Source organism: Trichechus manatus, unplaced genomic scaffold (genome assembly GCF_000243295.1).
Source record: "Trichechus manatus latirostris isolate Lorelei unplaced genomic scaffold, TriManLat1.0 scaffold00194, whole genome shotgun sequence".
Taxonomy (NCBI): Eukaryota; Metazoa; Chordata; class Mammalia; order Sirenia; family Trichechidae; genus Trichechus; species Trichechus manatus.
In genome coordinates this window covers 2263785-2291293 of record NW_004444130.1, presented here as the reverse complement: position 1 = coordinate 2291293, position 27509 = coordinate 2263785, and the positions used below count along the sequence as shown (strand labels likewise).

The following is a 27509-nucleotide window of genomic DNA, read 5'->3' as shown; positions in this document are numbered from 1 at the left end:
CTCTTCTTATGGGCCAATCAGACATTTTCTCCCTGGGATTTGAATCCAAAGCAGTGATGACAAAATTACTGAGAAGAGCTGGAGCATATTTATCCTGGTGACAGTGGTATCCTTAAGAGGATGGTCTTTGGTTCTTGCTGAACCCACCCAAGGGCCCCTAGAGCAGACTGAGTTCCCAGTCATCTATCTGATTCTGTGATCTCCCCAAGCCTTCCAAGAAAGCCCTTTCCTGCCGAAGTTTGCCAAGTTGTTGCTTCCAACCAAACAAGATCTTCCCATTGCTTTCTGAAATATGCCCCCCGACACTCCAGCCAAAAGGGATAATCCCTACCCATGCCCTGTGATGGCCTCTCTTTGCACTTTTTGGCCTGCACACCTCTCCAGCCCATGGACACTGCTGGAACACTACCTGCTCCTTCAAGGTCCATCCCAAATGCCTCTCTTGAGCCCTGTACAGAGATGACTTCTACCTCCTCTACACCTCCAAGCCACTGACTGTATCTTCTGCCTCCCACTATAGATACTAGTGTATTTGTCTTATCCCCCTCCCAGAAGACAGTGACTTGATCATTGTCGCAGCCTCCACAACACCCAAGATAGTTCCAAGCTCAATAAATTTCATCAGACTGGAGAGGCAGACAACCCCAAAGGACAAGTACACATTTGCTGTAATTGGCTAAGAGCATAGGGTTTGCCATCAGAAAAACCTGGGTTTGAATCCCAGATCCCCCACTTACTGTCTGAATTTGGGCAAGTCTCGTAAGTTCTGTAAGTCAACCTCACAGTGTTGCTGTGAGGACTCAATAACACTTGAGAACATCTATCACAATGCCTGGCAAGTAAGTAGCAAGCACTTAGTAAACAGCAACCACTATTTGAGCTACTAGTTGCTACTAGTTTAGCAGCTGCTCTGTGGCAGGGCTGGAATCAGGAGGCCTGGGGCTGTTGTATGACCCACAGTGTATCTCTCTCTTCCTCAGTAATCCTACCTGGGTCTATATCTGCCTTATAAACCTCTCTTTGGCCCATAAAACAACACGTGGAAAATGTTTTCCAAAGTAAAAGCAAAATATACTTGTACTAGTATACTTGTCTTACCCCCCCTCCCCCAGGAGGACAGATTCCTCCTGCTTTTCCTAATATTCGGAGATTCCCTGGTGTCCTGTCCAGTGTCTAGCCATGGCAAGACTTCACCTGGCAGGCACCCCAACCTGCTCGGTCCAGGTGACAGGCACAGGACAGATGAGGGCCTGGCTTGGCATATGCTTCATCATGTCCATGTGACCATCCTTTTCCAAAGCCCTGGTTCCTAACTGTCCTATTTGATCATAGGGCCTTCCTTCAACTGACCATGCGGCAGTGTCTGCTATGAAAGGAAAAGGCCAAACCAGTGCAGCTGCCAGAACAAGCCTGGATGGGAAGTGAAGAGGAAGGAAGTCTCCCTTAAGACTTTCGATTTCTCTGGATTAATTTCTCAAGCATCTGTAATGGCCCCAAGGCAGTGGTTCTCAAAGTGTAATCACCAAGAGTTGGATAGAAATGCAGATTCTTGGGCTCCACCCAGACCCACTGAATCAGAAACTGTGGGAGTGGGACCCAGCCTTCTGTGCCTTAACAAGCTCTCCAGGGGATTCTAATGCATACTCAAGTATAAGGAACACTGCCCTAAGTCTTTACCATAAGGCCCTCCACTTTAACTCAAATATTTACTGAACACCTACTATGTGAGAGTTGGGACAGTGGTGGTTCAGTGGTAGAATTCTTGCCTTCCATAAGGGAGACTTGGGTTTGATTCCTGGTCAATTCACCTCAAGCCCAGCCACTACCCATCTGTCAGTGGAAGCTTGCACGATGCTGAACAGCTTTCATCAGAGTTTTCAGACTAAAACGTGCTAGGAAGAAAGACCTAGTGATCTACTTCTTAAAATCAGTTAATGAAAACCCTATGGATCACTACAGTTCTGATCAGCAACTTATCATGGAAATGGTGCAGGAGGCAGCAGCGTTTCGGTCCATCGTGCACAGGGTCACCAAGATTCGGGGACCGACTCAATGGCAGCTAACAACAACTATGTGACAAGGTCTGAGCCAGGTGATGGTACTTCAGAAATAAGGATACCACCCTGCATTGAAGAACTTCCACAGTCTAATGGGGGCCAAAATCAATTACACAAATACTGCCACAAAAAGGGACAATGTGGTATATGACAACGCAAAGGAATACATTCCCAACTCTCTCCCCAGACCCTACCCTTCAGGTGTTCTCCTGCCATGACTGAGGGAAAGAGAACACCAGTTCTAGGAAGCCCAAGCTGGCTCACCTCCCCTCACCCCTAATCCTGCCGTTTCAGATTCGTCAGTCCCAGGTGGCCTTCTCAAGAAGGGTGACCCTCACTACAAGGAGGCATTTTGTAAGTCCAGAGGCTTGAGGGGAGGAGACCACACCCAGTGGTTCTTAACCCATTTCTGTCAAGTAGATTCCAACTTATAGCGACCCTATAGGACAGAGCAGAACTGCCCCATAAGGTTTCCAATGCTGTAAATCTTTATGGAAGCAGACTGCCACATCTTTCTCCCGGGGACTGGCTGGTGGGCTCAAACGGCTGACCTTTAGTTTAGCAGCTGTGCTTAACTACTGCACCACCAGGGCTCCTCCAGTGGTTCTTAGGGGCTTTGAAAATGGCCATATCTGGGGACTGGGCTCAGAAAGTTTCTACGGGCCCATGAGCATGCCACAGCCAACAAATCACAACAATGCATTCCTGGGCAGGGTCACTCCCACAGGTCCCTGGCAAGCTTGCACTACAAGTGTGCAGATGCAGATATAAACACACACAGACAGTTGGCCCCCTGGCCTCCCTTCCTCCATTCTCAAGTTACAAGGTTAAAAGCACCCCATTCACAGCTATGGGGGAGGGGGGAGGGTGTGTGCTGAAGCAGAAAACCATCTGGTTCAGATCAAGATTGCTCATTCAGAACCCCACCAAACTCCTGGAGCCTCCCCGTCCTTTCTGCATAGCTCATAGGTTTCCCAGTGGGAAACTGGGGGTGAGTCCAGAAAGGGACGACCCAAAGGAAAAGTTGCCAAAGGAAGATGAAAAAACAAAACACTGAATTATACAGGCAAGTCTGTGCCACTTCTCTGCACCCTGGTTCCCTCTTCCCTTCAAATCCTAAACACCATGACCAAACTTGAGATCACCGCCTACAGACACCATGCCTTCCTCCACAAAAAGCTCAGAGCACCTAGCAGCCATCCTTCCCTGAACTGGCAGCCCCCTCCAAAGTTAGCAGCAGAAGCCAGATGAGGCTTAGGGGTGTGGTCTCCCAGCCTCCTCTTATGCTGCCATCTCCTTAAGGTACAAGCCCACCAGGCATAGTAAGAGGAAGGGATATTCAACCAGCTTTCTAGACAACTGTCCTAAAGACCAGATGAGAGGTGAGTTACTGGCTAGGAGTGAATGTTTCCCAGAGGCCCTGGAGTTCCTGGAATCCCCCTCGGTGGCTTCAGCTGAAAGAGGCTGCAGATTCTCTTTGCGCCACCAGAACCTCTCTTTCCCCTTCCCCCCACCATCACCGTAGTCTCTCTTCCATAGTCGTTTACGCAGCTGTGAAGCAAGAAGCAAGATGGGAGATGGATGCAGCTGGCGAGAAATATAAAGGCAAACTTGATCTAACAAGGAATGGGTGGGTGACTCCTCTACAGAGAGGGTAGCACTAGGGTATGGGAGGGAGGAGGGGAAACACAAGCAGGAGAGAGCAAAGTGAGCTCGGCCCAAGCTGTAGCAGAGGGCCAAAAGTTTGGTCCAGCCACAGCGGAATGACGGAATGACGAGAGGAGAGAAATGACTCTTTCATTCCACGGCATGAGAGGAGGGACATGGCACACAGCTCAGGCCACCTGCACAGGACTAAGGCACGACGTTGGCCAAGTTCCTAGCTAGTGCAGTGCCTCGGTTTCTCCAAAGTGGGAAGGAGGTCAAGCTGTTAGGTCTTATCAGAGAGAACTGGGCCACGGGAGGTATCCAGTAGGCAGTGCCAGGTAGAGGAACGAGGAGAGAGGTGCTGACGGCGCAAAGGCAGCCTCTGACCAAGAGGAGCGGGCAGGGCGCTTCAGATAGAGAAGAGGCCCGGAGCGCCGAGAACTGGAAGTCAGGACTGGGGCAGGGTGCTCTTCCAAGGGCTGGGGTCAGGGACTGCCTGTAAGGAGCGGAAGCGGAGCGCCAGGCTGGGTGGGAGCGGCTTGATGTGTAGAAGCAGAAGGCGGGGATCGGGACTGAGGCCAAGGCAGGAGACCCCCGCCCACACGGGGGAGCACAGCGCCCCAATCCGCGGGAAGTTGCCGGGGTGCACCGGGACGTTCTGAGTCGCAGGGCCGAGCCAGCTGCCCGCGCAGAGGAGGTCTGGGGCAGCTAGGGGCCCGGGGCGCCCCGCATCCCGCCCGCCAGCATCCCACCCGCGCACCTCAGTCAGCGCGGGCCGCCGCGCGGGCCATGCTCGCTGCTCCTGCCGCCAACGCCGCCCTTTCAGAAGCCGCCGCCGGCGCCCGGACCCGTTAGCTCCGCAGCTTTCGTCGTCTGCCGGCCGCTGGCCAGTCCCGCCCTTGCTCGGCCCTGCCCTCAGCAAGCGCTGCCGCCACCGCCTCAGCCCGGCCCCTCCCCCCACCTCACCCCGGCCAGAAGGAAAGAGTGGGGGAGGGGGGCGACTGCCCCCTCCCCATTCACATCCTCCTCGTCTCTCCCCTCACTCCCCCGCCCTACGTGTGTGGGCATGCTGGGAAGTGGAGTCGGCCGGGCACTAGACTGCTGGGGGCTCTCTGGTTCCGGAACTACCGCCCCCAGAAGACAGCGCGCCCGCCCTAGGGATTGTGGGTTTTGTAGTTCGGCCGGAGTTGTCGGTTGCGGGGTCTCCCGGCGCTGGCGGAGAATGGGAAATCTCCATAGCGAGAAGGCCGGGCTCCGGGCGGTTGAAGCGGAGGAAGTGGAGTCTGTGGTACCCTGGGCCAAGGTTGGATACCTAGATCCCCAGGGAGACGCAAACTGGTCCTGGATGCATGTGAGACCTGGCCGTGGCCAGCTGCGACCGAACCTGACTGGGGAGTGGAAATGGCCAGCGAACTGCGCCCTAGGTGTCGTTCTGTTTATCGCCCCAAAAAGCCACGACCTAAGACTACCTTGGCCTCATGCCCGGGCTCTGCAAGACGGGGCTGCCATGGCCTCGCTGCGCGCAGGCCCGAGGAGAGAGGCCCCAATAGCAGGTTTAGAGTTTAGCCTCTCCAGACTTGTTTTCCACAGCTGGGAAAAGGGGCCGAGAGTCTATGGGTTTCCCGGAGCCCTCACTCCAGTTGCACCTTCTTTCAGTTAGGTTCCTTTAGCTCACAATTGTGCAGGGTGAAGTGCATATTCTTCCATGTCCTCTCTTAGCATGTCCTTTCCTCAGCTTCTAAACCTAACCAGGCTCCAACCCTTTATGGAGGTCCAAGTAGTTCTCAGTTTTGCCCTCCAAGCTTCTTCCCCTCTGGCTGAGGGGAGGCCTGTAGGTCAAAGTCTGAGGACAAACTTTGGTGTGCTTCAGATTCGCCTGGAGAGCTTGTTCAAACAAACAGATTGCCGGCCCTCAGCCCCACTTTCTGATTCACTAGCTCTGAGGTGGACCTGAGGATTTGCACTTCTAACAAGTTCCCAGGTGCTGCTGATAACTGCTGGTATGGGGACCACACTTTGAAAACCACCGCTGTGGTGGCTGCTGTCAGTGTTGGCTAGAGTTCTGGCATTGTCCTTCAAGGAAGGGCCTGCGGTAAGGTAATTAACAGCCCCTGAAGAGAATGCTCTTGAATGAGTCAGAAATAGAAATCGAGTCAGTTCCCCAGTAAAAGGAAGATGCTGCATGGGCCATCTGACTAAAAGGTCAAGTTGGCCCCCTGACTCATGGCAACCCCAAGCACAATGTGATCCGTAGGGTTTCATTGACTGATTTTTTAGACGTAGATTGCCAGGCCTTTCTTCCTAGTCTATATTAGTCTGAAATCTCTGCTGAAACCTATTCAGTATCCTAGCAACATGCAAGCCCCCACTGACAGACAGGAGGTGGCTGTGCTGAGGTACATTGGCCATGAATTGAATCCAGGTCTCCCACATGGAAGGCAAGAATTCCACCACTGAACCACCACTGCCTCCTGGTGCAGACCTTAGTCCTTGGACCCTGACATTTCCCCCTAAAACTGAAAAGGTTTTCTTTGGGTTGGGTGGTAGCTGAGGTATACCAGGTGTCATCTCCCAAGCCCTTGAGATTGTGATCTCAAACCCCTAGGACAGAGTCACCACAGTGGAATCCTCTATCTCTGGGTGGCCTATGGTCTAAAACAAGCTGGGGGTGGGTGGGATAGGGAGGTAGAGTTACCTGTTAGGTATCTGGGAGTGGCTCTCATTCCTACTCAGGAATCAACCAATAAACCAGTTGCCATTGCTCATGGTGACCCCATGTGTGTCAGAGCAGAACTGTGCTCTGTAGGGTTTAATGACTGTTGGTTGAAAATAGATCACCAGGCCTTTCTAGGTGAACTCAAAGTGGCAACCTTTCGATTAGTAACCAAGCTAATCTTTTGTACCACGCAGGGATTCCTTACCCAGGAATAGACCCTCCTTGCCACCTATTGTCTTGCTGTTCTTGGAGTTACAAACCTCTGAAGGGGAAACTTGGTGAGCACCACCCTCAAGCACAATCCCAGGCTCTTTCAGCTATAAGGGGATATGCACTCTTGAGTTCTGGGGGCCCAGGCTTCATCCCTCCCCCCACCCACCAAGAGCCAAAAGGGTGTGTTACCCCTACCGATGTCCTTGAGCAAATAGCCAGTGCCCACCAGAAGTATTAGACCCTAACTAAGGTTGATTCAGGAATGTTTTTTTGTTTCCTTTAGATTTGTGTCCCCAAACAGGCCGGGGTGTCAAGTAATACTCATACAGCCACATGCTGTGCCCATAAAACCAGCTGCCAGGGCTTTGTCTCTGCACCTGAGTCGCATGCAATGGCAGCATTCTCTCTCAGGCAGAAGGTAAATGAGCTTCTGAGTTTACATCCATTTCCTAAATCTGTTAGCAGATTATTCAGGGAGAATGAGAATACCCTTTACTGGGCAGGACTGAGAGGCTTTCAGCTCCAAGAGGAAGCCCCAGAATCACCCTCACTACCTCCCAATTAGATGTTGAATCTATGCCTTGGCTCACTGGGTTCCCCTTGCTGGTTGTGCTTTTCCTTGCCCTCTCTACCAATCCAAATACTGCTCTGACTGTTCAAAGTCGACTTTGAGTTTTCCTTCCTCCAAAAGGTTCTCCCTGACTGTCTTAGCTCCATGTGAACCTCACCCCTTCTGTACATTTGTGTTTGCATCATTCATTTAAAAGCCTAGCTTTCCTGGTGAGCTGTGGAGTGCAAGTAAGTGGAACGTGGTTGATGAGAACCCAGGGCTTTGAGGCCAGACAGCTACTAAGTAGCAAGGAGCAAAGAGGAGCTGGCTCCCTACTTCCCTAAGTTTCTGTTCTGAGGAGAGAAGCTTAAAATCAGACCATCCTGGCAACTCCCACACCTAATAGTTTGTGTGACTCTGAGCAAATTACACCACATGTCTGAGCCTCGGTTCTTTCACCTATAAAATGGGAATAATAATAATAATAGACCCTAACTCATAGAGTTGTTACAAAGATTAAATGAAAGAAATACTATGCTTTTGGATAAGAAGACTAAATATTAAAAAGAAATCAAGTTAATTTATAAAATTTATGTGATCCCAATACAGATACAACGGGGTTTTTTGGAGGGGGTAGGGGAAGGCTCGACAAGTTGATTTAAAAATTTATTTGGACTCTAAGACCAGAAGAATTAGATGGTACCCGGCTACCACTACCAACTGTTCTGACTGGCATCACAACAAAGGGCCCTGGACAGAGCGAGAGAAAATTACAGAACAAAAAAATCAAATTCACAAGAAAAACCAGACTTGCTGGTCTGACAGAGACTGGAGGAACCCCTGAGACTAAGGCCGTAAGACCGGGGGACCTCATATCACCAAGAAAGCAGTGCCAGGAGAAGAGCGTGTCCTTTGGACCCAGGGTCCCTCTGAGGAGAAGCTCCTAGTCTGGTGGAACATTGATGAGAAGGCTGACAGAGAGAGAAAACCTTTCCCTGGAGCTGACGCCCTAAATTTGGACTTTTAGCCTACTTTACTGTGAAGAAATAAATTTATCTTTGTTAAAGCCATCAACTTGTGGTATTTCTGTTGTAGCAGCACTAGATGACTAAGACAGAATTTGGTACCCAGAGAGTGGGGTGCTGCTCTAACAGATACTTAAAATGTGGAAGTGGTTTTGAAACTGAATGGATAGAGGAGCAGCAGCGGCAGAGCAGCAGCAGGCAATCTGTATCGGCAGAGAAGTGGCAACAGCAGAGAACCCACAGCAGCAGAACCAGGAGACCAATGCCAGACGGCAGTGGAGCCAACCCACAGAGCGAGGGAGCTGAGTGCCTGTGTGCAGGAGGCTTCCTGGCGGAGGGGGACTGGCCTAATACATTAGAAGGTTCTCCACGCATATTGGTTTTTAAAAGCTGTAAGAAGAAAAGAAACCTGTCTACGTTTGTTTAGTGGATCTGCATTCACTCTTCAGCAACAATTATTAACATCCTAATGAACCGCTCTTTGGAAAATAAAACCAAAAACTAAACCAGTTGCCATCGAGTTGATTTTGACTCACTGTGAGTCCATGTGTTTCAGAGTAGAACTGTGTTCTGTAGGGTTTTCAATGGCTGTGACCTTTAGGGGGTAGGTTGCCTCTGGGTGAATTCAAACTGCCAACCTTTCAGTCAGTAGCCAAGCGCTTGGACCATTTGCTCCATCCGGGGACTCCTTCTTAGGAAAAAACTGTGCAAGATATTTGGCTTTGGCAATGGTCAGGCTTCTGGGTAAAGGTGCCACTTAATGAGTAAGTGCACTTAATAGCATTCCAAAAGGGGCTGTTGTTTGCTTATCCTGTCAAATTTGTGTTTTGATTATTTAAAACCATACTTATTGTTGTTAATTGCTGTCAAGTTGGCTTCAACTTATGGTGACCTTATGTATAACAGAACGAAACATTCCCCAGTCCTGTGCCATCCTCACATCATTTGTATATTTGAACCCATTGTTGCAGCCACCATGTCAATAGATCTCATGAAGACTTTCCCTAGTTTTCACTGACCCTGAGCTTTACCAAACATGTACTTGTCAAGTGATTGGACTTTCCTGATGATGTGTCCAAGCTAAGCATGACGAAGTCTCACTATCTTCACTTTGTAGGAACATTCTGGCTGTACTTCCTCCAAGACTGATTTGTTTGTTCTTCTAGCATTTCACAGTAGATTCAGTATTCTTTGTCAACACCACAATTCAAATGTGTCAATTCTCCTTTGATTTTCCTTTTTCATTGTTAAGCTTTCACATGCAATATGAGGCCAGTGAAAAGACCATGGTGCACCTTAGTTGTCAAAGTGATATCTTTGCTTTTTAACACTTTAAAAGAGGTCTTTTGCAGTAGATTTTCCCAATGCAATACATACTTTGATTTCTTGACTACTGCTTCCATAGGCATTGATTGTTGATCCAAGTAGAATGAAATCCTTGACAACTTTAATTTCTTGACCATTTATCATGATATTGTTTATTGGTCCCGTTGTGAGGATTTTCATTTTATGTTCAGGTGTAATCCATACTGAAGGCTGTAGTCTTTGACCTTCATTAGTAAGTGCTTCAAGTCATCTTCACTTCCAGCAAGCAAAGTTGTATCATCTGCATGTCCCAGGTAGTTAATGAGTCTTCCTCCGATTCTGATGCTGCATTCTTCTTCATACAGTCCAGCTACTTGGATTATTTGCTCTGTATGATGAGCAAATAATCTGAGAAAGTCATACTAGCTGTTTCATTTTCTCCTTGAAAGACCTATGAGAAGAATTTAAGGTCCTGTCCACATTTTCTTTACCTAGTTTTCATTACTGCAAGCCAGCCCTCTGTAGTAAATGCAGTTGGTGTCCCCAACCAGGGCGCTTTTACCCTTTTATGGTGCATCTATTTTCCAGCTGTTTAGAGTGTTAGCTGCTAATGGCTCACAGCTTCACCCTCCTCCAGAGAAGGGTCCTCTGTCTATAGGAGCTGCTTTGCCCAGAGATGCCTGGGAAGTTATGCTCCTCTCTTCCCTACCTCCAAGTGGCCCACAGTCCATGAATGACTGATGTCGGGTACAAAAAGCCCAGCTCCCTGCTTCTAAGAGGAATAAACTTTGGTGCATTTTATGCTTCAGAGCTCCCTGTGGGATCAGGCTGAGGTTAGACTTAGCTGAACCCACATCTTTGCTTGGCTTTCTCCTCTGCTCTATCTGCTTTCCTCACTCCCCCAGTATGTCACTTGTACAAGAATCAGCAACTCAGGCTCTGCATCTAGGAAACCCAACCTATCATATCCCTATGGGCAGCCCTGGCTCCTACAGGGACTTCCTGCTACAAGTAACAGCCATACACCTCATCCAGGGTGCTACAGATTTTACCTCCTCCAAGATGCCTTCCCAGACCTGGACTCTCACACTCTGAAAGCATGTTTATTTGTTGACTTGTTTTAGGGTATTCTTAGCTGTATCTTTTTTTTTTTTATTGTGCTTTAAGTGAAAGTTTACAATTAAAGTCAGTTTCTCATACAAAAATTTATAGACACATTGCTATGTGACCCTAGTTGCTGTCCCTATATTGTGACAGCACACTCCTCCTTTCCACCCTGGATTTCCCGTGTCCATTCAACCAGCTCCTGACCCTCTCTGCCTTCTCATCTCGCCTCTAGACAGGAGCTGCCTATTTAGTCTCATGTATTTACTTGAGCTAAGAAGCACACTCCTCATGAGTATCACTTTATGTCCCATAATCCAGTCTAATCTTTGTCTGAAGAGTTGGCCTTGGGAATGGTTTCAGCTCTGGGCCAATGGAGATTCCGGGGGCCATGTCTTCCAGGGTCCCTCCAGTCTCAGTCAAACTATTAAGTCTGGTCTTTTTACTAGAATTTGAGTTCTGTACCCTACTTTTCTCCGGCTCCGTCAGGGACTCTCTGTTGTGTTCCTTGTCAGGGTGGTCATTGGTGGTAGCCAGGCACCATCTAGTTCTTCTGGTCTCAGGCTGATGGAGCCTTTGGTTTATGTGGCCCTTTCTGTCTCTTGGGCTAATATTTTCCTTGTGTCTTTGGTATTCTTCATTCTCCTTTACTCCAGGTGGGTTGGGGCCAACTGATGCATCTCAGATGGCTGCTCACTTTAGCTGCGCTCTTTATGGAAGCAGACTGCCATGTCTTTCTTCCATGGTGTCACTTGGTGGGTTCAAACAACCAACCTTTAGGTTAGTAGAGGAATGCAGACTGTTTGTGCCACCCAAGGACCTTGTTGAATAATAATGAGGTTAGATATCTACTCTGTGCTAGGTACTGTGCTAAACCAGCTACAATTATGTGCACTAGCTCATTAAAGCCTCACAACAAGCTGATTAATAAATGCTATTATTATCTAATAGATGAAGAAACCGAGGCTCAAAGAGGTTGAGTGTCTTACTCACACAGGAAGTGATGGGAGCTGGGGAGGATTTGTCAGATTTCAAAGCCCTAGGATTTAACCACTAGACTCTATCCTATATTATAACATCAGAGTAGATTTTATGGCTCTGTCTCCCCCAGACAGTGGCACTGTGTAGAGCAGAGAGCTAGGCATTTTTGTGTCTGCTGCTGACAGATTACACTGAGGGCTTCATTTTATTAAAAATTTTCCTTGACTATCTTTGCTTCTCAGGCTGGGAAGTTCTGGAGTGGCCATGGGCCCCACACCCACACCCCAATGCCTGCACTAGGAGATAGGCTGAATTGTATTTTGGGACACATTTTCCCTGAAGCCCTGCCAAAGCTGCAGCTGCAGGCATCCCTGCCTTCCACTCCACTGCAGAGCCTGGGAGCTGCATTGCTGGAACAGTGGCAGTTGGAGGCTGCTCATCACTTCCCTGGAGGCCTCCTGGGTTCACAGAAGAAAGTGTAGACACTGAACTAGGGGAAGGCGGATGAGTCATGGGGCAAGTGAAGCGGGGACTGTGACTCCTACAGGAGAAGACTGAGGGGGAGAGAGATTATTGGGAGGAGGCTGCTCTTTATTCGTTCATTCAGCAGACTGTTTTTAACTACCTACAATGTGCTAGTCACTGTTTTGGGGGCTAAGGATACAATAGTGAACAAACCAAAGATCCTGCTTTCATGGAGCTTACATTCTGGGATGGAAACAACAGCAATAATAATAATGACTAATATATTTTGCAAAAAATCTCTTTAAAGTATTGAAAAGCAAATATATCACTTTGAGAATTAAAGTGCACCTGACCCAAGCCAACATATTTTCAGTCACTGCATATGCATGCGAAAGCTGGACAATCAATAAAGAAGACCAAAGAAGAACTGATACCTTTGAATTATGGTGTTGGCGAAGAATATTGACTATACCATGGACTTCCAGAAGAATGAACAAGTCTGTCTTGGAAGAAGTACAGCCAGAGTGCTCCTTGGAAGCAAGGATGGCGAGACTTCATCCCATGTACTTTGGATGTGTTATCAGGGAGGACTAGTCCCTGGAGAAGGACATCATGCTTGGTGAAGTAGAGTGTCAGCCAAAAAAGAGGAAGACCTCAATGAGATGGATTGACACAGTGGCTGCAACAATGGGCTCAAACATACCAACGATTGTGAGGATGGTGCAAGACTGGGCAGTGTTTTGTTCTTTTGTACATAGGGTCGCTATGAGTTGGAACAACTGGATGGCACCTAATAACAGCAACAATATATTTTCAACATTTACTGTGGAGCCAATCACTTATCTAATCCTCATAACAATCACAAGCATTTAATACTATTATTAATCCCATTTTACAGATGGAGACAGGGAACCATAGAGTGGCCAAGTGACTGGCCAAGGTTACACAGAGTTAGAATTGGGTTCCCCATATCCATTGACACTGACCCCAGGGCCTCCCAAGCTCTCAATTAATGGCAGTAAAACCAATGAAAACCAGTTGCCATCCAGTCTACTCCAACTCATGGAGCCCCCACGTGTGTCAGAGTAGAACTGTGCTCCATAGGGTTTTCAATGTTTGATTTTTCAGAAATAGATCTCCAGTCCTTTCTTCCCAGGTGCCTCTGGCTGGACCTGAACCTCCAACCTTAAAATACGCTGTTGTAAGGAAATTAGACAAACTCAAGTTCTTGCCGGTCCACACCTCTACCTCCAGAATTTTTTTGACACAAGTGGCTTCCTGTACATGTTGTAGTACAATTTGCTTCTTTTCCACTAACAAAATGTCTGAATATCGTTCCCTACTGTATGTATGCATAGTATTTCGTTGCATTGTGTTCCTAGTTTATTTTTCCAGTACCCCAGAAATAGAGACATTCAGGTTCTTTCCAATTTCCCGCTATTACAAACAGTGCTGCCAATCACAACTTTCCCAAAAACTCCGCAGATCCTCTTCCCGTGGCAGAGTCAGAAAGTTTCTTTCGGAAGAACCCACGTGATGAAACTAGCGACAAGCACTGCTACCTGCCAATCCAACAACAGCAGCTCACGCTGGGGTGTGATTTTTTTTGTCCTCCCAGATGGATTCCCCCCCACCCAAAGAGAGAATTGGTGGTACCGGCCCATTCCAGGGGGTTCAAAACAAAACACCTTGGCACCCGGATTCTCAGAAAATGAGCCTATGTCTCTAAGATGCTTTGTCTCCTCTGGGAGTTGTGGTTTTGTTGGCCAACGGAGCGGCCCTCTCGCCTCACCTTCCTTCCCGATTTGGGGATTCACTGCCTTTTAGGAAAGCTCTGCCCTGATCACATCTTCTTGCCCATGCAATAGCTAGGGCCAGGTCTTTTAGCGGGCACACGCCAGGGCGGACACAGGGATAAAACTACACTTCCCAGGGTGCGCCGCAAGAGATGCGCAGCCCCGCGTTAAAGCGCCAGTTCCGCCGAGCGCCGTGCGGTGGCAGGTACGTGGGGCCGCGCGGGCTCTCTGCGGTCCTGGGTCTACCCCCTTGGCCCAGGAGGACCGAGTCTGGTCGCGGGCCGCCCAAGTACAGACTGGAAAGACTGCCCCTTCGAGGACCCTACTGGTGCTTCCGGGCGCCCACCTGCTGCCTGGGGGCGTCTGTTGGTCCCGCTACCCCTTGGCCTGGGTCTTTCAACAAGCGCCCCGGGACCTATCCAGTGCTGCGAGACCCGGAAACTGTATTCTGAAGCCTGTATTCTTTTACAAGATTTCTGTACAAACGTCAGGTATCACAGAGAGCAGAAATGTCTTGTTTCTACTGCATAAACCTTGGAATTGGACACACCTGGCCTATCCCGTATGGGACCTTGGGCCGACTGTTTTATCTCTTTAAGCTACAGTTTCCTTATTTATAATGTGGGGGTTGATAATAAGCCCCAACTCAGGGCTGTTGGTGGGTTATATGATACATTGAACAATGCCTTTGGCTTGTTGTTGTTGTGTGCCGTGCAGTTTAGTGGATTTAGGCTCATAGCGACCCTATAGGACAGAGTAGAACTGCCCTATAGGGTCTCCTAGGCTGTAATCTTTAAGGAAACAAGCTGTCACATCTTTCTGACAAAGAGCGGCTGGTGGGTTCCAATCTCCGACCTTTTGGTTAGCAGCGGAGCACTTAACCACTGCATCACCAGGGCTCCTGCCTTTGGCATTGTCTGAATAAAGCACTCCATATGTGTTAGCTATGAGTATCATTCTACCTTTTGTGTTATCATAGAATACCCTCTTGGTTGGTCTGGCAGGAGATGTCCCTCAGCCTTGTTTGATTCCCCCAGGCCTTCCCTGATTGTGTCTTTTCCAGAGACATCTTAGACACAGCATATCTCAGAGCTTTCAACTCCCAGATGCTTTAGGGCAGGTAAACTTTCCCTACAGAAGAGAGCTACCATTCTTTGAGCCCCTGCTGTGTGCCACATACTTTACATTTTATTTAATGCTGACAATAGCCCTAGGAGGTTGGTATCTTTGGTCCTAATTTTCAGATTACGAAATTTACGCCCAGAGAGGTTAAGTGACCTGCCCAGGATCACACAGGAAGAGGCAGATATGAGGACAGAGTCCTGGGGGCTTTCCTTCCCACTGCGGCCACAAGCTATCACTTGCCCATATCTCTCAGTCATGATGCTGAGACTAAGACTGGGCTTATACCTGGGCCGTCAGACTCTCCTTGGGGCATTCTCTCCATCTTTCAGCCCCTTTGTGTGGGGCCCAACATCATTATTACTATCACCTAGTAAGAATCTGAGCGTCCCAGGTCCCGGTCATGGCTGCAGCATCTACCAGCTGATTGGTTTTGGGCAAGTTAAGTAACTTCCCTGAGCCTCAGTTTCTACCTCTGGAAAGGGCAGGTAATAACACTTACCTTGCAGGGGTGTTGTGAAGATGAAAAATCGTAGTTTCTCACCTGCGGCCCAGAGTGGGTGAACTCAGTCTCAGTGGCTGTTGTTATTAGTATCACTCTTATCTTATTGTCACCTTGTATTTGTTTAGGCTTTATCATAATAGCTAATATTTATTGAGCACTTTACATATATTTACTCTTTTTGTTCTTTCTTCAATGCTATGAAGTAGGTTCAGTGTAGTGATTAAGAATGTGAACTTTGGCAGAAAAGTGTTTGGTTTCAAATTTGGCTCTGCCACTTGCTAGCTGTGTGACTTGGGCAAGTTCCTTACTCTCTGTACTTCAGTTTCTTCATCTTAAAAGATGAAGATGTAAAGATGGTACTTAGATAGACAGTCGATCAGAGGTTCTTACAGTGATTTCTCCTTGGAAGGATCCAGACACCAAGCTGGGATTAGATGTGCAAGAGATTTACTGGGGGGAGGAAGAAGGAGGGCAAGCTGGAGGAGACGGGTAAGCTGCAGGTCTGAGCCCTGTGAAGGACAACAGGAAAGAAGGAGGGATGGGTTGAGTAGAGTCTCAGATCGCAGTGCATTTCTAAGAAAGTTTCAGTCAGGTCATGCGGAGGCCTGTCAGAAAGGAGTTTTAAATCTCACAGGAATGGATCTGTCTTAGTGTCCCTGCTGGGCTCAGTCATTGGCTGGTAGCAACCTGTGAGAAGCGTGACCTTGGCATAGCAGCTGGGAGTGTCTATAGATTATAGTCCCTGACACAGGAGCCCGGAGAGGGTTAGGGGTGCCTAAGGCCACACAGCTGGAATCCCTGCTTCCTCTTCACAGGGAAGGCCAGGTGGGTGTCCTGGGAAATACCTTTGTCCTCAGGTGCCTGGACCAGATCTCTAGCTCAGATTTCCCCTCTGGAATTCCCTTCTGAGCTGAGCAAGGAACAGAGCAATTTCTCTTACTGGTAGAGGCTTTTCCTGAAAGTTCGTGGGAGTGTGGGTGGTGCTAAATGCTATTGTTGTGTCAGTTTTAACCACAGGCTTGGTGGCAGCAGTGCGGCACAAGAAGAGACTTGCTGAGGTTCAGGTTTCCTGTTGGCGTTCGGCAGGGGCATGGGCTGACTACTGAACATGTGTTCAAAGCACATGTCTGATGGCGTGGCCTCTCCCTGCACTGTGCTTTAGGGGTTGGAGGGCAGAGGTGGGGGGTGGGCTGCTTCCTGGATGACAGCTGGAGCACTACTAAAGGCGGAAGCCAGGGCACTCCTGAGAACTTGTCTACAGATGGTCTTGGGGAGGCCAGGGGCTCTGGAGTCAGGTTGATTTCCTGTCTGGTGGGAGTGGGCCTCCCTTTTGCGGGGGGCGAAGGTGAAGCAATAGCTCTGGCCTGCTTTCCCCCCTTTGCTCAGAGTGCCCTGGAGGATGATGGCTGAAAGGTGGGGGTTGCATCCTCCCTGACTTGGAGCTCCTGGGAGGAGAGGTCCTCTCTGAGGTCCCTGTAGTGGGCGCCACTTTAACAGGCTGGTGCACGCATCCTGCAGCTGTGTGATGTTGGCTGCTCATAGCTGCCCCCTTCTGCAAAGAGTTACCCTCAGCTGAAGGAACTTCCTGGCTTGGGAGGTTATAAACCACCCCCAGCTCACAGCCAATGAGTAAATGGTGAGGGGAAGGTGACCCAGAAAGGGCAGCCCCCTGCCTTAAGTGGGGAGCAACTCTAAACCCTATCCTTTTTCCCTCACTCCCTCGCTCCTATCACACTCCCTTGGATATCACGTGCACCCAGATTTTATACAGTTGAACATACACATATCGCATGACGCAGCAATCGTACTCCTGGGTACAGAGAAATGAAGTCTTACATTCACACAAAACCTGCGCACGAATGTTGATAGCAAGTCTATTCACAACTGCCAAAATCTGGAAACAGCCCAAATGTCCTCCGATGGGTGAGTGGATAAGCAGACTGGTATATGTATGCAATGGAATATCACTCAGCAATTAAAAGGAACAAACTATTGATACAGACCACGACCTGGGTGAATCTCAGAGGCATTATGCTGAGCAAAAGAAGCCAAAAATTGTTGTTGTTGTTAGGTGCTGTTCAGTCGGTTCCGACTCATTAGCAACCCCATGTACAATAGCACGAAACACTGTCTGGTCCTGCACCATCCTCACAATCATTGTTATGCTTGAGGCCATTGTTGCAGCCACTGTGTCAGTCCATCTCATTGAGGGTCTTCCTCTTTTTTTGCTGAGCCTCTATTTTACCAAGCATGATGTCCTTCCCTAGGGACTGGCCCCTCCTGATAACATGTCCAAAATACATGAGATGAAGTCTCGCCATCCTTCCTTTTAAGGAGCACTCTGGCTATACTTCTTCCAAGACAGATTTTGTTCATTCTTCCTGCAGCCCATGGTATATTCCATATTCTTCGCCAACACCATAATTTAAAGATGTCAATTCTTCTTCGGTCTTCCTTATTCATTGTCCAGCTTTCACATGCATATGAGGCAATTGAAAACACCATGGCTTGGGTCAGGTACACCTTAGTCCTTAAAGTGACATCTTTGCTTTTTAACACTTTAAAGAGGTCTTTTGCAGTAGATTTGCCCAGTGCAATGTGTTGTTTGATTTCTTGACTGCTGCTTCCATGCGCCTTGATTCTGGATCCAAGTAAAAGGAAATCCTTGACAACTTCACTCTTTTCTCCGTTTATCATGATGTTGCTTATTGGTCCAGTTGTGAGAATTTTTTTTTCTTTACGTTGAGGTGCAATCTATACTGAATGTTGTAGTCTTTGATCTTCATCAGTAAGTGCTTCAAATCCTCTTCACTTTCATCAAGCAAGGTTTGTGTTGTTTGCATATTGTAGATTGTTAATGAGTCTTTCTCCAGTCCTGATGCCTCATTCTTCTTCATATATCCCATCTTCTCGGGTTATTTGCTTAGCATACAGATTGAATAAGTATGGTGAAAGGATACAACCCTGATGCACACCTTTCCTGATTTTAAACCACACAGTATCCCCTTATTCTGTTCAAACGACTGCCTCTTGGTCCATGTACAGGTTCCTCATGAACACAATTAAGTGTTCTGGAATTCCCATTCTTCTCAATGTTATCCATAATTTGTTATGATCCACACAGTTGAATTCCTTTGCATAGTCAATAAAACACAGGTAAACATCTTTCTGGTATTCTCTGCTTTCAGCTGTAATCTTGATAGCCCTCATTTCACGTCCTCTTTTGAATTTGGCTTGAATTTCTGGCAGTTCCCTGTTAATGTACTGCTGCAACCACTTTTGAATGATCTTCAGCAAAATTTTACTTGTGTGTTATATTAATGATATTGTTAGATAATTTCCACATTCTGTTGGATTACCTTTCTTTGGAATGGATACAAATATGGATCTCTTCCAGTTGGTTGGCCAGGTAGCTGTCTTCCAAATTTCTTGGTAGAGACGATTGAGCACTTCCAGCACTACATCTGTTTGTTGAAACATATCAGTTGGTATTCCTTCAATTCCTGGAGCCTTGTTTTTCACCAATGCCTTCAGTGCAGCTTACACTTCTTCCTTCAATGTCATCGGTTCTTGATCATATGCTGCCTCCTAAAATGGTTGAACATCGACCAATTCTTTTTGGTACAGTGACTTTGTGTATTCCTTCAATCTTCTTTTGATGCCTCCTGCATTGTTTAATATTTTGCCCATAGAATCTTTTCAGTATTACAACGCGAGGCTTGAATTTTTTCTTCAGTTCTTTCAGCTTGAGAAATGCCAAGTGTGTTCTTCCCTTGTGGTTTTCTAACTCTAGGTCTTTGCACATTTCATTATAATACTTTACTTTGTCTTCTCGAGCTGCCCTTTAAAATCTTCTGTTCAGCTCTTTTACTTCATCATTTCTTCCGTTTGCTTTAGCTACTCTGTGTTCAAGAGCAAGTTTCAGAGTCTCTTTTGATATCAATTTTGTCACTTCTTTCTTTCTTGTCTTTTTATTGACCTCTTGCTTTCTTCATGTCTGATGTCCTTGATGTCATTCCACAACTCGTCTGGTCTTTGATCATAAGTGTTCAACACATCAAATCTATTCTTGAGATGGTCTCTAAATTCCATTGGAATATACTCAAGGTCGTATTTTGACTCTCGTGGACTTGTTCTAATTTTCTTCAGCTTCAACTTGAACTTGCATATGAGCAGTCGATGGTCTGTTCCACAGTTGGTCCTGGGCCTTGTTCTGACTGATGATATTGAACTTTTCCATCATCTCTTTCCACAGATGTAGTTGATTTGATTCTTGTGTATTCCATCTGGCAGTGTCCTCGTGTGTATTCGCCATTTATGTTGTTGAAAAAAGGTATCTGCAATGAAGAAGTCGTTGGTCTTGCAAAATTCTATCAGGTGATCTCTGGCATCATTTTTATCACCAAGGCCATATTTGCCAACTACTATTCCTTCTTCTTTGTTTCCAACTTTCACATTCCAGTCACCAGTAATTATCAATGCATCTTGATTGCATATTTGATCAATTACGGACTGCAGAAGTTGGTAAAAATCTTCCGTTTCTTCATCTTCGGCCTTAGTGGTTAGTGCGTAAATTTGAATAGTCATATTAACTGGTCTTCCTTGTAGGCATATGGATATTATCCTATTGCTGACGGTGTTGTACTTCAGGATAGATCTTGAAATGTTCTTTTTGACAATGAATGTGATGCCATTCCTCTTCAATTTGTCATTCCCAGCATAGTAGACCATACCACAATGGGTGATCCTGCTGGTATTTTGAAATACCGGTGGCATAGCTTCCAGCATCACAGCAACACGCAAGCCACCACAGTACAACAAACTGACGGACTTGTGAGGAGCTAAAGATTACAATTTGTTAATCTGACATTTTTTTAAAAGACAAAACTGTAGCCTTGGGGAACAGATGAGTGGTTGCCAGGGGTTAGGAATGGGGTAGGGTGTGACTGTAAAGGGATAACATGAGGGAATTTTGAGGAGTGATGGATCATGGTGGTGGCCACAAGATGCTACGCTTGTGTTCAAGTGCGTAGACTTGAAAAAAAAAAAAAAAGAATTTTTGCTGTATGATAATTGAAAAAATTTACATATACCCATGTCTATGTCTCAGGCAGCCCTTCCACTTTGACCAGAATGGAGCAGCCGAAGGGTGTTGATTGGACAGTCATCATCCTGACATGCCAGTACAAGGACAGTGTCCAGGTCTTCCAGAGAGGTAGGTGACTCCCCTGCCGTCACCCCTAGTGTAGAAACCCTAGCCCCCACTCCCTTGCCCTACTGCTACAGCCTCTAGGTTTTGGCAGACCTGGATTCAAACCCAGATTCCACCTCTTCCTAGCTGTGTGACTTCAGACACGTCATGTCACTTTATTGAGCCTCAGTTTCTCATCTGCAAAATGGAGATAATGATACCTCAGAGTTAGGCAAAGATGTAATGAGCTACTATGTGAAAAACGAATAAATCAAAGAAAGTAATGACTATCAGTAGGCTTACTCCAGGTGCTTCAGGCTAGGGCAAGAGGCTGAGGGGAAGTTCCAGCATGTGTTATGTCTACAGAGCTCGAAGTGCGGCAGAAGCGGGAGCAGATCCCTGCTGGGACGCTGTTACTGGCTGTGGAGGACCCTGAGATGCGCGTGGGCAGTGGAGGAGCCACCCTCAATGCCCTGCTGGTGGCTGCTGAACACCTGAGTGCCCGGGAAGGCTTCACTGTGAGTTTCCATGAAGTGTTTCTCCTCCTGTGCTCAAGTCCCCATCAGTACAGGGATGAGGGTTAAACCAGATAATGTCCAAGGTCCCCAGCTCCTCTGGCTCCATTGCCCCAGCCAGCTCAGCATTTGGCTTCAGTTTCCACATCTGTCAAGTGGATAGAATCCTCTCTGCCTTGTCATCCAGTTGAGGGCAGAAGGCAGGGTTAACCTTTCCAGGGTCTTTTTATAAGCTGGAGCCAATATCTCAAAGTCAGACTTTCTGGCTTCTCTTGAAAAGTTCAAAGATCCGCTACCCTGGGCTACCCTTCCCACATGGCAAGTATTTGTTGGAACTGAGAAGTGGCACCCCCTCTGGACAGGGCCTGTGAATCAGTGTCTCCACTGGGTCATGTCCCACACACACCCAGCCACTCCATTCAGCCACCTTGCCCACGTGGCACACTCCGGCATAGGACATGAAGGTGGTCACAGGCATGGACATGCTCTGGTGATGGAGGCAGCACCATCAGGGGAGGAGACCATTGTGTGGTTGCCCATTGGGGTTGCTTACCCTGAGTCACCCAGCCAGCCCCCATGTTCCTGCCTACAGCCTTCCCTCAAAACAGGTAGCCCAGGCTGAGGGCCTCTGGGATCCTTTATCCAGGAGGGGCCAGGGCTGACCCTTGCCTGCCTGTGGCCACAGATCTTGACCTTGCCTTTTGTTCCTTTGGTACCTGAGTGCATTTGTGTTGGGGCCTCTTCCTGGAGGGTGCTGTCCTCTGAGGGCGGATTCCCCTGTCTGAGAGCTCTGTTCACAGGGCTCTCCCGCCCCGACAGGTGGTCACTTCTGATGTCCTGCAGTTGGCCTGGATCCTCATCCTGCACATGGTAAGCAGGGTCCGGGGCAAGGGCCATGCAGAAGGCTGGAACAGCAATTTTCAGGGCTGGACGGGACCTTCAGGGTGTTGTACCTTTGTGTGTGTATAGGATGTTCATCAGAAGCAGAATTGATCTAAATGTCCAACAAATAGGGAATTGGCTAAGTATATCTGGTGTATTTTTCTGATGGAATATTAGACAGCAATTAAAAAGGTTGAAAAGGTCCATCTAACTCTATGCATTGATCTAGAAAGACTTACTTGCTCTGTGGCTTTGCCAAGTCACTTGACCGTTGCTAGGCCTCAGTTTCCTCATCTGTAAAATGAGATGGCAGTAGTTCCTACCTCATGTGGATGTGCTGAGACGATCCATTTATTGCAAATGCTTAAAACAAGGCCTGGCTCCTTGTAAGTGCTCAGTGAATGTATTTTCTTTTTTTTAATAATATTTTATTGAATTTTTGGTGAAAGTTTACACAGCCAAGTTAGGTTCCCATTTGACAGTTTCCACACAAATTTTTCAGTGACATTAGTTACATTTATCACAATGTGTCAACATTCTCTTTGTGTTCAGTTTGTTCCTTTCCAGTGTTCTAGTTTGCCTGCCCCCTTATCTTCTCATCTTTGCTTTTGAGTAATTGTTGCCCTTTTGGTCTCATACTGATGGTTTTTAAGTAGGGCAGGGTAACATTGTTTATTTTGTGCGCCATGGCTAAAAAGTGAACTTGGGATAGATTTGGTTCTGGGTTTAAAGAGTGCCTAAGGGCAATAGCCTCAGGGAGCCCTCTGTTCTCTACTATTCTAGTTTGTCTGGTTTCTTTTTCTTTTAATTTTTTTTTTTTATTGTACTTGAGGTGAAGGTTTACAGAACAAATAGTTTCTCATTAAATAGTCAGTACACATATTGTTTTATGACATTGGTTAACACCCCCAGAACATGTCAACATGCTCCCTTCTTGGCCTTGGAGGACCTTTTTTTCTTTTCTTTTTTAATAAGAATTTGAGTTCTGCTCCATATTTTTCTCCCATTCTATCCAGAACCAACAATTGTGACTCTGGTCAGAACAGTCAGTGGTGGTAGCTGGGCACCATCTAGTTCTTCTGGTCTCAGGGTAAATGAGTCAGTGAATGTATTGTGAAGTGAAAAACACTGCTGTAGAAGTTTGTATAGAATGATATAATTTTTATAATTAAATTTTTTATTGAGATAATTGTAGATCTATATACATCTACAGATCAATGTTTGTAAGAAATAATAGAGAATCCCTTGTAAACTTTGCCCAGATTTCCCTAATGATAACATTTTGCAAAACTATTGTATATCACAACCAAGATATTGACATTGGTACAATCCCCCACCATCTTATTCAGATTTTCCATTTAATTGTACTCATTTGTGTGTGTGTGTGTGTGTGTGTTTTCTCTTGTCTCTACCTTTTCAGAATGGTCTTATTTTTGTGAAAAAAATTTTTTAAGATAATCTATGAATAAAAGTCTGATAGGATATATATCAAAATGAGGGCAGTGGTTATTATCTCTGAGGGATTTTTTTTGCATATCTGTATAACTGAAACTTTCTAATTTTTTATTGTAATCGTGTAATTTTAAAACTTGTAAGCAAGAATACTAAGAAAACACTTTTAGAAAGTCCTCTGGCTTCATGGCTTTCAGCCCTTGTTCAGCTGATGAGGAGCCCCAGGCTCAGTGCTCCAAGGACTCTCTCACCAGACCCTGTTCCCACCAGGGCCGAGACTTTCCCTTCGATGACTGTGGCCGGGCATTTACCTGCCTCCCTGTGGAGAATCCCCAGGCCCCCGTGGAGGCTGTGGTCTGCAACCTGGACTGCTTGCTGGACATCATGACCCACCGGGTGAGGCCAGGCTGTGGCCCATGGGCCTCTTCCCAGATACAGCCTTGTCTCTCCCACTGTACCACCAGCTGTAGTCTATGTGGCTTAGACTGGGCACCCTGGGGAGAATGGCTTTGGGGGTACCCAGGGTTAATTAGAGCTTTGAGAAGTTAGTCTTGGCCACAACTAGGGGAAGAGGGGCCCTCAGGTAGGACGGGGGAGGGCCAGCATCGACACCTCAGCAACAGAGGCCCCTGGGACCAGATAGCTGCTGCAGCAGCAGAGCAGGACTGAGCCTGGACTGTGAGGGAACAGAAGGAGGCTGGGCCAGGCCACCAGCTACGTTCTCTGTCTCTGCAGCTGGGCCCAGGCTCCCCGCCAGGCGTGTGGGTCTGCAGCACCGATATGCTGCTCTCTGTTCCTCCAAACCCAGGTGAGCTGGGATCAGCCTGGGGCAACCCTCCCTAGCCACAGCTGGAGGCTAGTTCTGTCTTTTCTCTCCCTCTGTCTCTGGGCTAGCCCCATAGCCCTATTCAGAAGAGAAGCTGTACGGTGAGGAGAATGAAGCCAGACCAAGAGACAGGGCTTCCCCTGCTTTGCCTCAGTCTCCTTGTCTACAGAATGGAGATAATCATGCCATTCTGGCCCTTTCTGCCCCACAGGACTTTGTGGAGGAACTTTGGGAGGGAGAGGGGTTGTCATTCTCCCAGAGGAATGTCCACTTAGCTTTGGAAACCATCTTTCCCTTTTGGAGGTGCCCAGATGCCCTAGCCCTGAGCTCTTGTGTCCTATTAGCTGGGAACTCCCTACCTTGGTTTGGGGCCCCTGGGGAGCTTTCTGACTGTCCCACCCCACAGGGATCAGGTGGGATGGCTTCCGGGGAGCCAGAGTGATCGCCCTTCCAGGGAGCGTGGCCTACGCTCGGAATCACGGCATCTACCTCAGTGACTCTCAGGTAGACCCCTAGAAGCTGTGGTGAGGGGCAGCAGAGCGGGCCTGGGTCGGCCTTCCATTCCATGCTCTGGGCAACCTCTCTTCCTGGGTTTCCTGGCTATGCTTTGATTCTGAGGGGTTTCCTCCATGGCAGTAGCTCTCGTGCTCCCTTGCTCTTCTGGCAAACATGATTGCACACTGACTGTGTGCCACACTCTGTGCTCAGGCTCAGAGGCTGTAAAGACATTTAACGCCTGTCCTCTCCCCTCACAAGTGGCAGTCTTGGGTACTTGTGTCCTCATGAGTACACTGGTGCCTGTAGAACTTGTGTCCTGAGCTTTTCATTTGGAGAACACCGTTGCTGACTCCTATGGCCATATCCACCTTCCTGATCCTCTCTTGTCCCTTCCCTAACTCTGTTTTCTCCTCCAACATAGGGTTTCGTTTTGGACATTTACTACCAGGGCACTGAGGCAGAGATACAACGCTGTGCCAGGCCTGATGGGAGGGTGCCACTGGTATGGGTGCCAGGCCCAGGGTGGGGGTCTTTGGGGACCTTGGGGGGTTGGGAAGGGAGGGCTTGCCTTCCTGCCCAGGGCAGAGCCCCATTCCTTCAAAAAGCATTCTGGGGCAGGCTAGAACCAGAATCTGAGGAAGGTTTGGAAATGGAATTTGAGGAAAATCTGGAATTGACATTTAGAGAACCAGCTGGAAGCAAAATCTGAGGAAGAGGCAGCCTTGGAATTTAGGGAGCTGTTCCGAACCAGAAAGCCTAGAACCAGAATATGAGCAAGGTTAGGGAATTCAGTTGGGAGGAGGCCTAGAACAAGACTCCTGGGGATGTTCCAGAATGAAGGACAAGGATAGGAGTGATGGGGAGGAGTCTGGGACTGGGCCATAGGAAGGTGGAGAACTGGGTTTGGGAGGAGGCCTGAAAATTGAGGGGAGTTCCAGAAGATACCTGCCAAGGGGTCCCTTGATGGGAGCTGCCTCAAGTAAGCCTCGGGTCTGAGTGCTGGAGGCTCTGAAGCCGAAGCTCCCTGCCTTTTATGGCGATTGGCCTTCCTTGGCCCATCTACATGTATCCTTCCTGACTCATGCCCAAGCCTGGCCTCAAGGTCTCCCCACCTGACTCTTGTGGGGGCCCCTCCAGGTCTCTGGGATTGCCTTCTTCTCTGTGGAGACTGCCGAGCGCCTCCTGGCTACCCATGTGAGCCCGCCCCTGGATGCCTGTACCTACATGGGCTTGGACTCTGGAGCCCGGCCTGTTCAGGTGACTGGGGATGGGGCTGGGGGTCCTGGCCTGGGGAGGAGAACACTCCAGCACTGACCCTAACCTGGCCACTTGACTATGTGACCTCAGGCTAGCCCTTCTCCTCTCTGGGTCATCATCTCTGGGGTGGGACTGCCCCAGCTCAGCCTAGGAACTGTGAGGCCCAACCCCTGCCCCCCTCAATAGCTGTGTTTCCCACCCTTGCCCCAGCTGTCTCTGTTTTTTGACATCCTGCTCTGCATGGCTCGGAACGTGAGCAAGGAGGACTTCTTGGTCGGGCGGCCCCCGGAGATGGGGCAAGGCGATGTGGGTGTAGCAGGCTATCTGCAGGGTGCCCGGGCTGAGCTGTGGAGAGAGCTCCGTGATCAGCCCCTCACCATGGGTGGGTACTGCTTGTTGGCTTCCTGGGGCAGGGAGACCATGGGAGTGAGGACCCCCAGAATGAGGCTGCCCCCACCTGGTCCCTGGGTTCCTGAAGGCAGCCTACGCATGGACTGGACAATTACCCTACCCATCGTGAGCCTCCCAGTGTGATAACTCTTCTCTTCTTCCTTTTGTCTCATTCCCCGGCTCCAGTCCCAGTCCTTCTACGTTCTAGCTGTCTGTCTTTGGGCAAGTTGCTGAACCTCTCTGGTTCTTAGCTTCCCTATCAGTACAATAGCCTCATCACCATGCCTGCCCTCCCAGGGCATGGTGAGGTTGTGTCTGTTGGTGAGAAGCCCAGCTTGGCCAGTCCTGCAGCAGGCATGGGGTTGGGGTCAGTACTTGTGTCTTTACAGCTTATGTTCCTGACGGCAGCTACAGCTACATGACCTCCTTAGCCAGTGACCTCCTGCGCAGCCTCACGATCCCAGGTGCCCCCAGGGCCCAGATTGTGCACTCCCAGGTGGAGGTGAGAACTGCCTCACCCTCAGAAGTGCCCGCTGGGTACATGAAGTCAGGTGGGATGGGGAATCTGGGGAAGGGAAAGATGGTCCATGCTTAGAACAAATTACCTATGAGTATAAAACCAAAACCAAACCTGTTGCCGTTGAGTCGACTCTGACTCATAGTGACCCTATAGGACAGAGTAGAACTGCCCCGTAGGGTTTCCAAAGAGCAGCTGGTGGATTTGAACTGCTGACCTTTTGGTTAGCAGCCAAGCTCTTAACTACTGTGCCACCAGGGCTCCCCTATAAGTATAGATGTTGTTATTATTCCCATTTTGCAGATGAGGTACTGGAGGCTCTGAGGCCTAAGGCCACAGAAGCAGTAAGTGGCTAAGTCAGGATTCTAAAATCCAAGTCAGCCTGATTGAGAAGCTAAAAAAGACCCCCTCCCAGTCTTAAAAGCCTGTGAGCAGCCATCTAAGATACTCCACTGGTCTCATCCCTTTGGGAGCAAGGGAGAATGAAGAGAACAG

At 48.2% G+C, this 27509-nt stretch overlaps 2 protein-coding genes across 3 annotated transcripts in view; one reads left to right on the top strand and one right to left on the bottom strand.

Annotated features, from left to right (window-relative positions):
• ST3GAL2 (ST3 beta-galactoside alpha-2,3-sialyltransferase 2) overlaps nt 1-4579 on the bottom strand; it is a 56326-nt gene extending 51747 nt beyond the window's left edge. For both annotated transcript variants that reach the window (XM_023741895.1, XM_004387802.2), the window contains exon 1: nt 4465-4579. The gene's annotated coding sequence lies outside the window, so the exon portion shown is untranslated. The remainder of the gene's footprint in view (nt 1-4464) is intronic.
• Nucleotides 4580-14109: 9530 nt separating this feature from the next.
• FCSK (fucose kinase) overlaps nt 14110-27509 on the top strand; it is a 22307-nt gene continuing 8907 nt past the window's right edge. The window contains exons 1-11 of the mRNA XM_023741894.1: nt 14110-14350; nt 20597-20701; nt 21044-21195; nt 22012-22062; nt 23797-23922; nt 24262-24334; nt 24759-24856; nt 25272-25352; nt 25988-26107; nt 26318-26489; nt 26887-26999. Of these exons, the coding sequence (XP_023597662.1) occupies nt 20620-20701; nt 21044-21195; nt 22012-22062; nt 23797-23922; nt 24262-24334; nt 24759-24856; nt 25272-25352; nt 25988-26107; nt 26318-26489; nt 26887-26999 (1068 nt within the window). The 5' untranslated portion in view covers nt 14110-14350; nt 20597-20619. The remainder of the gene's footprint in view (nt 14351-20596; nt 20702-21043; nt 21196-22011; nt 22063-23796; nt 23923-24261; nt 24335-24758; nt 24857-25271; nt 25353-25987; nt 26108-26317; nt 26490-26886; nt 27000-27509) is intronic.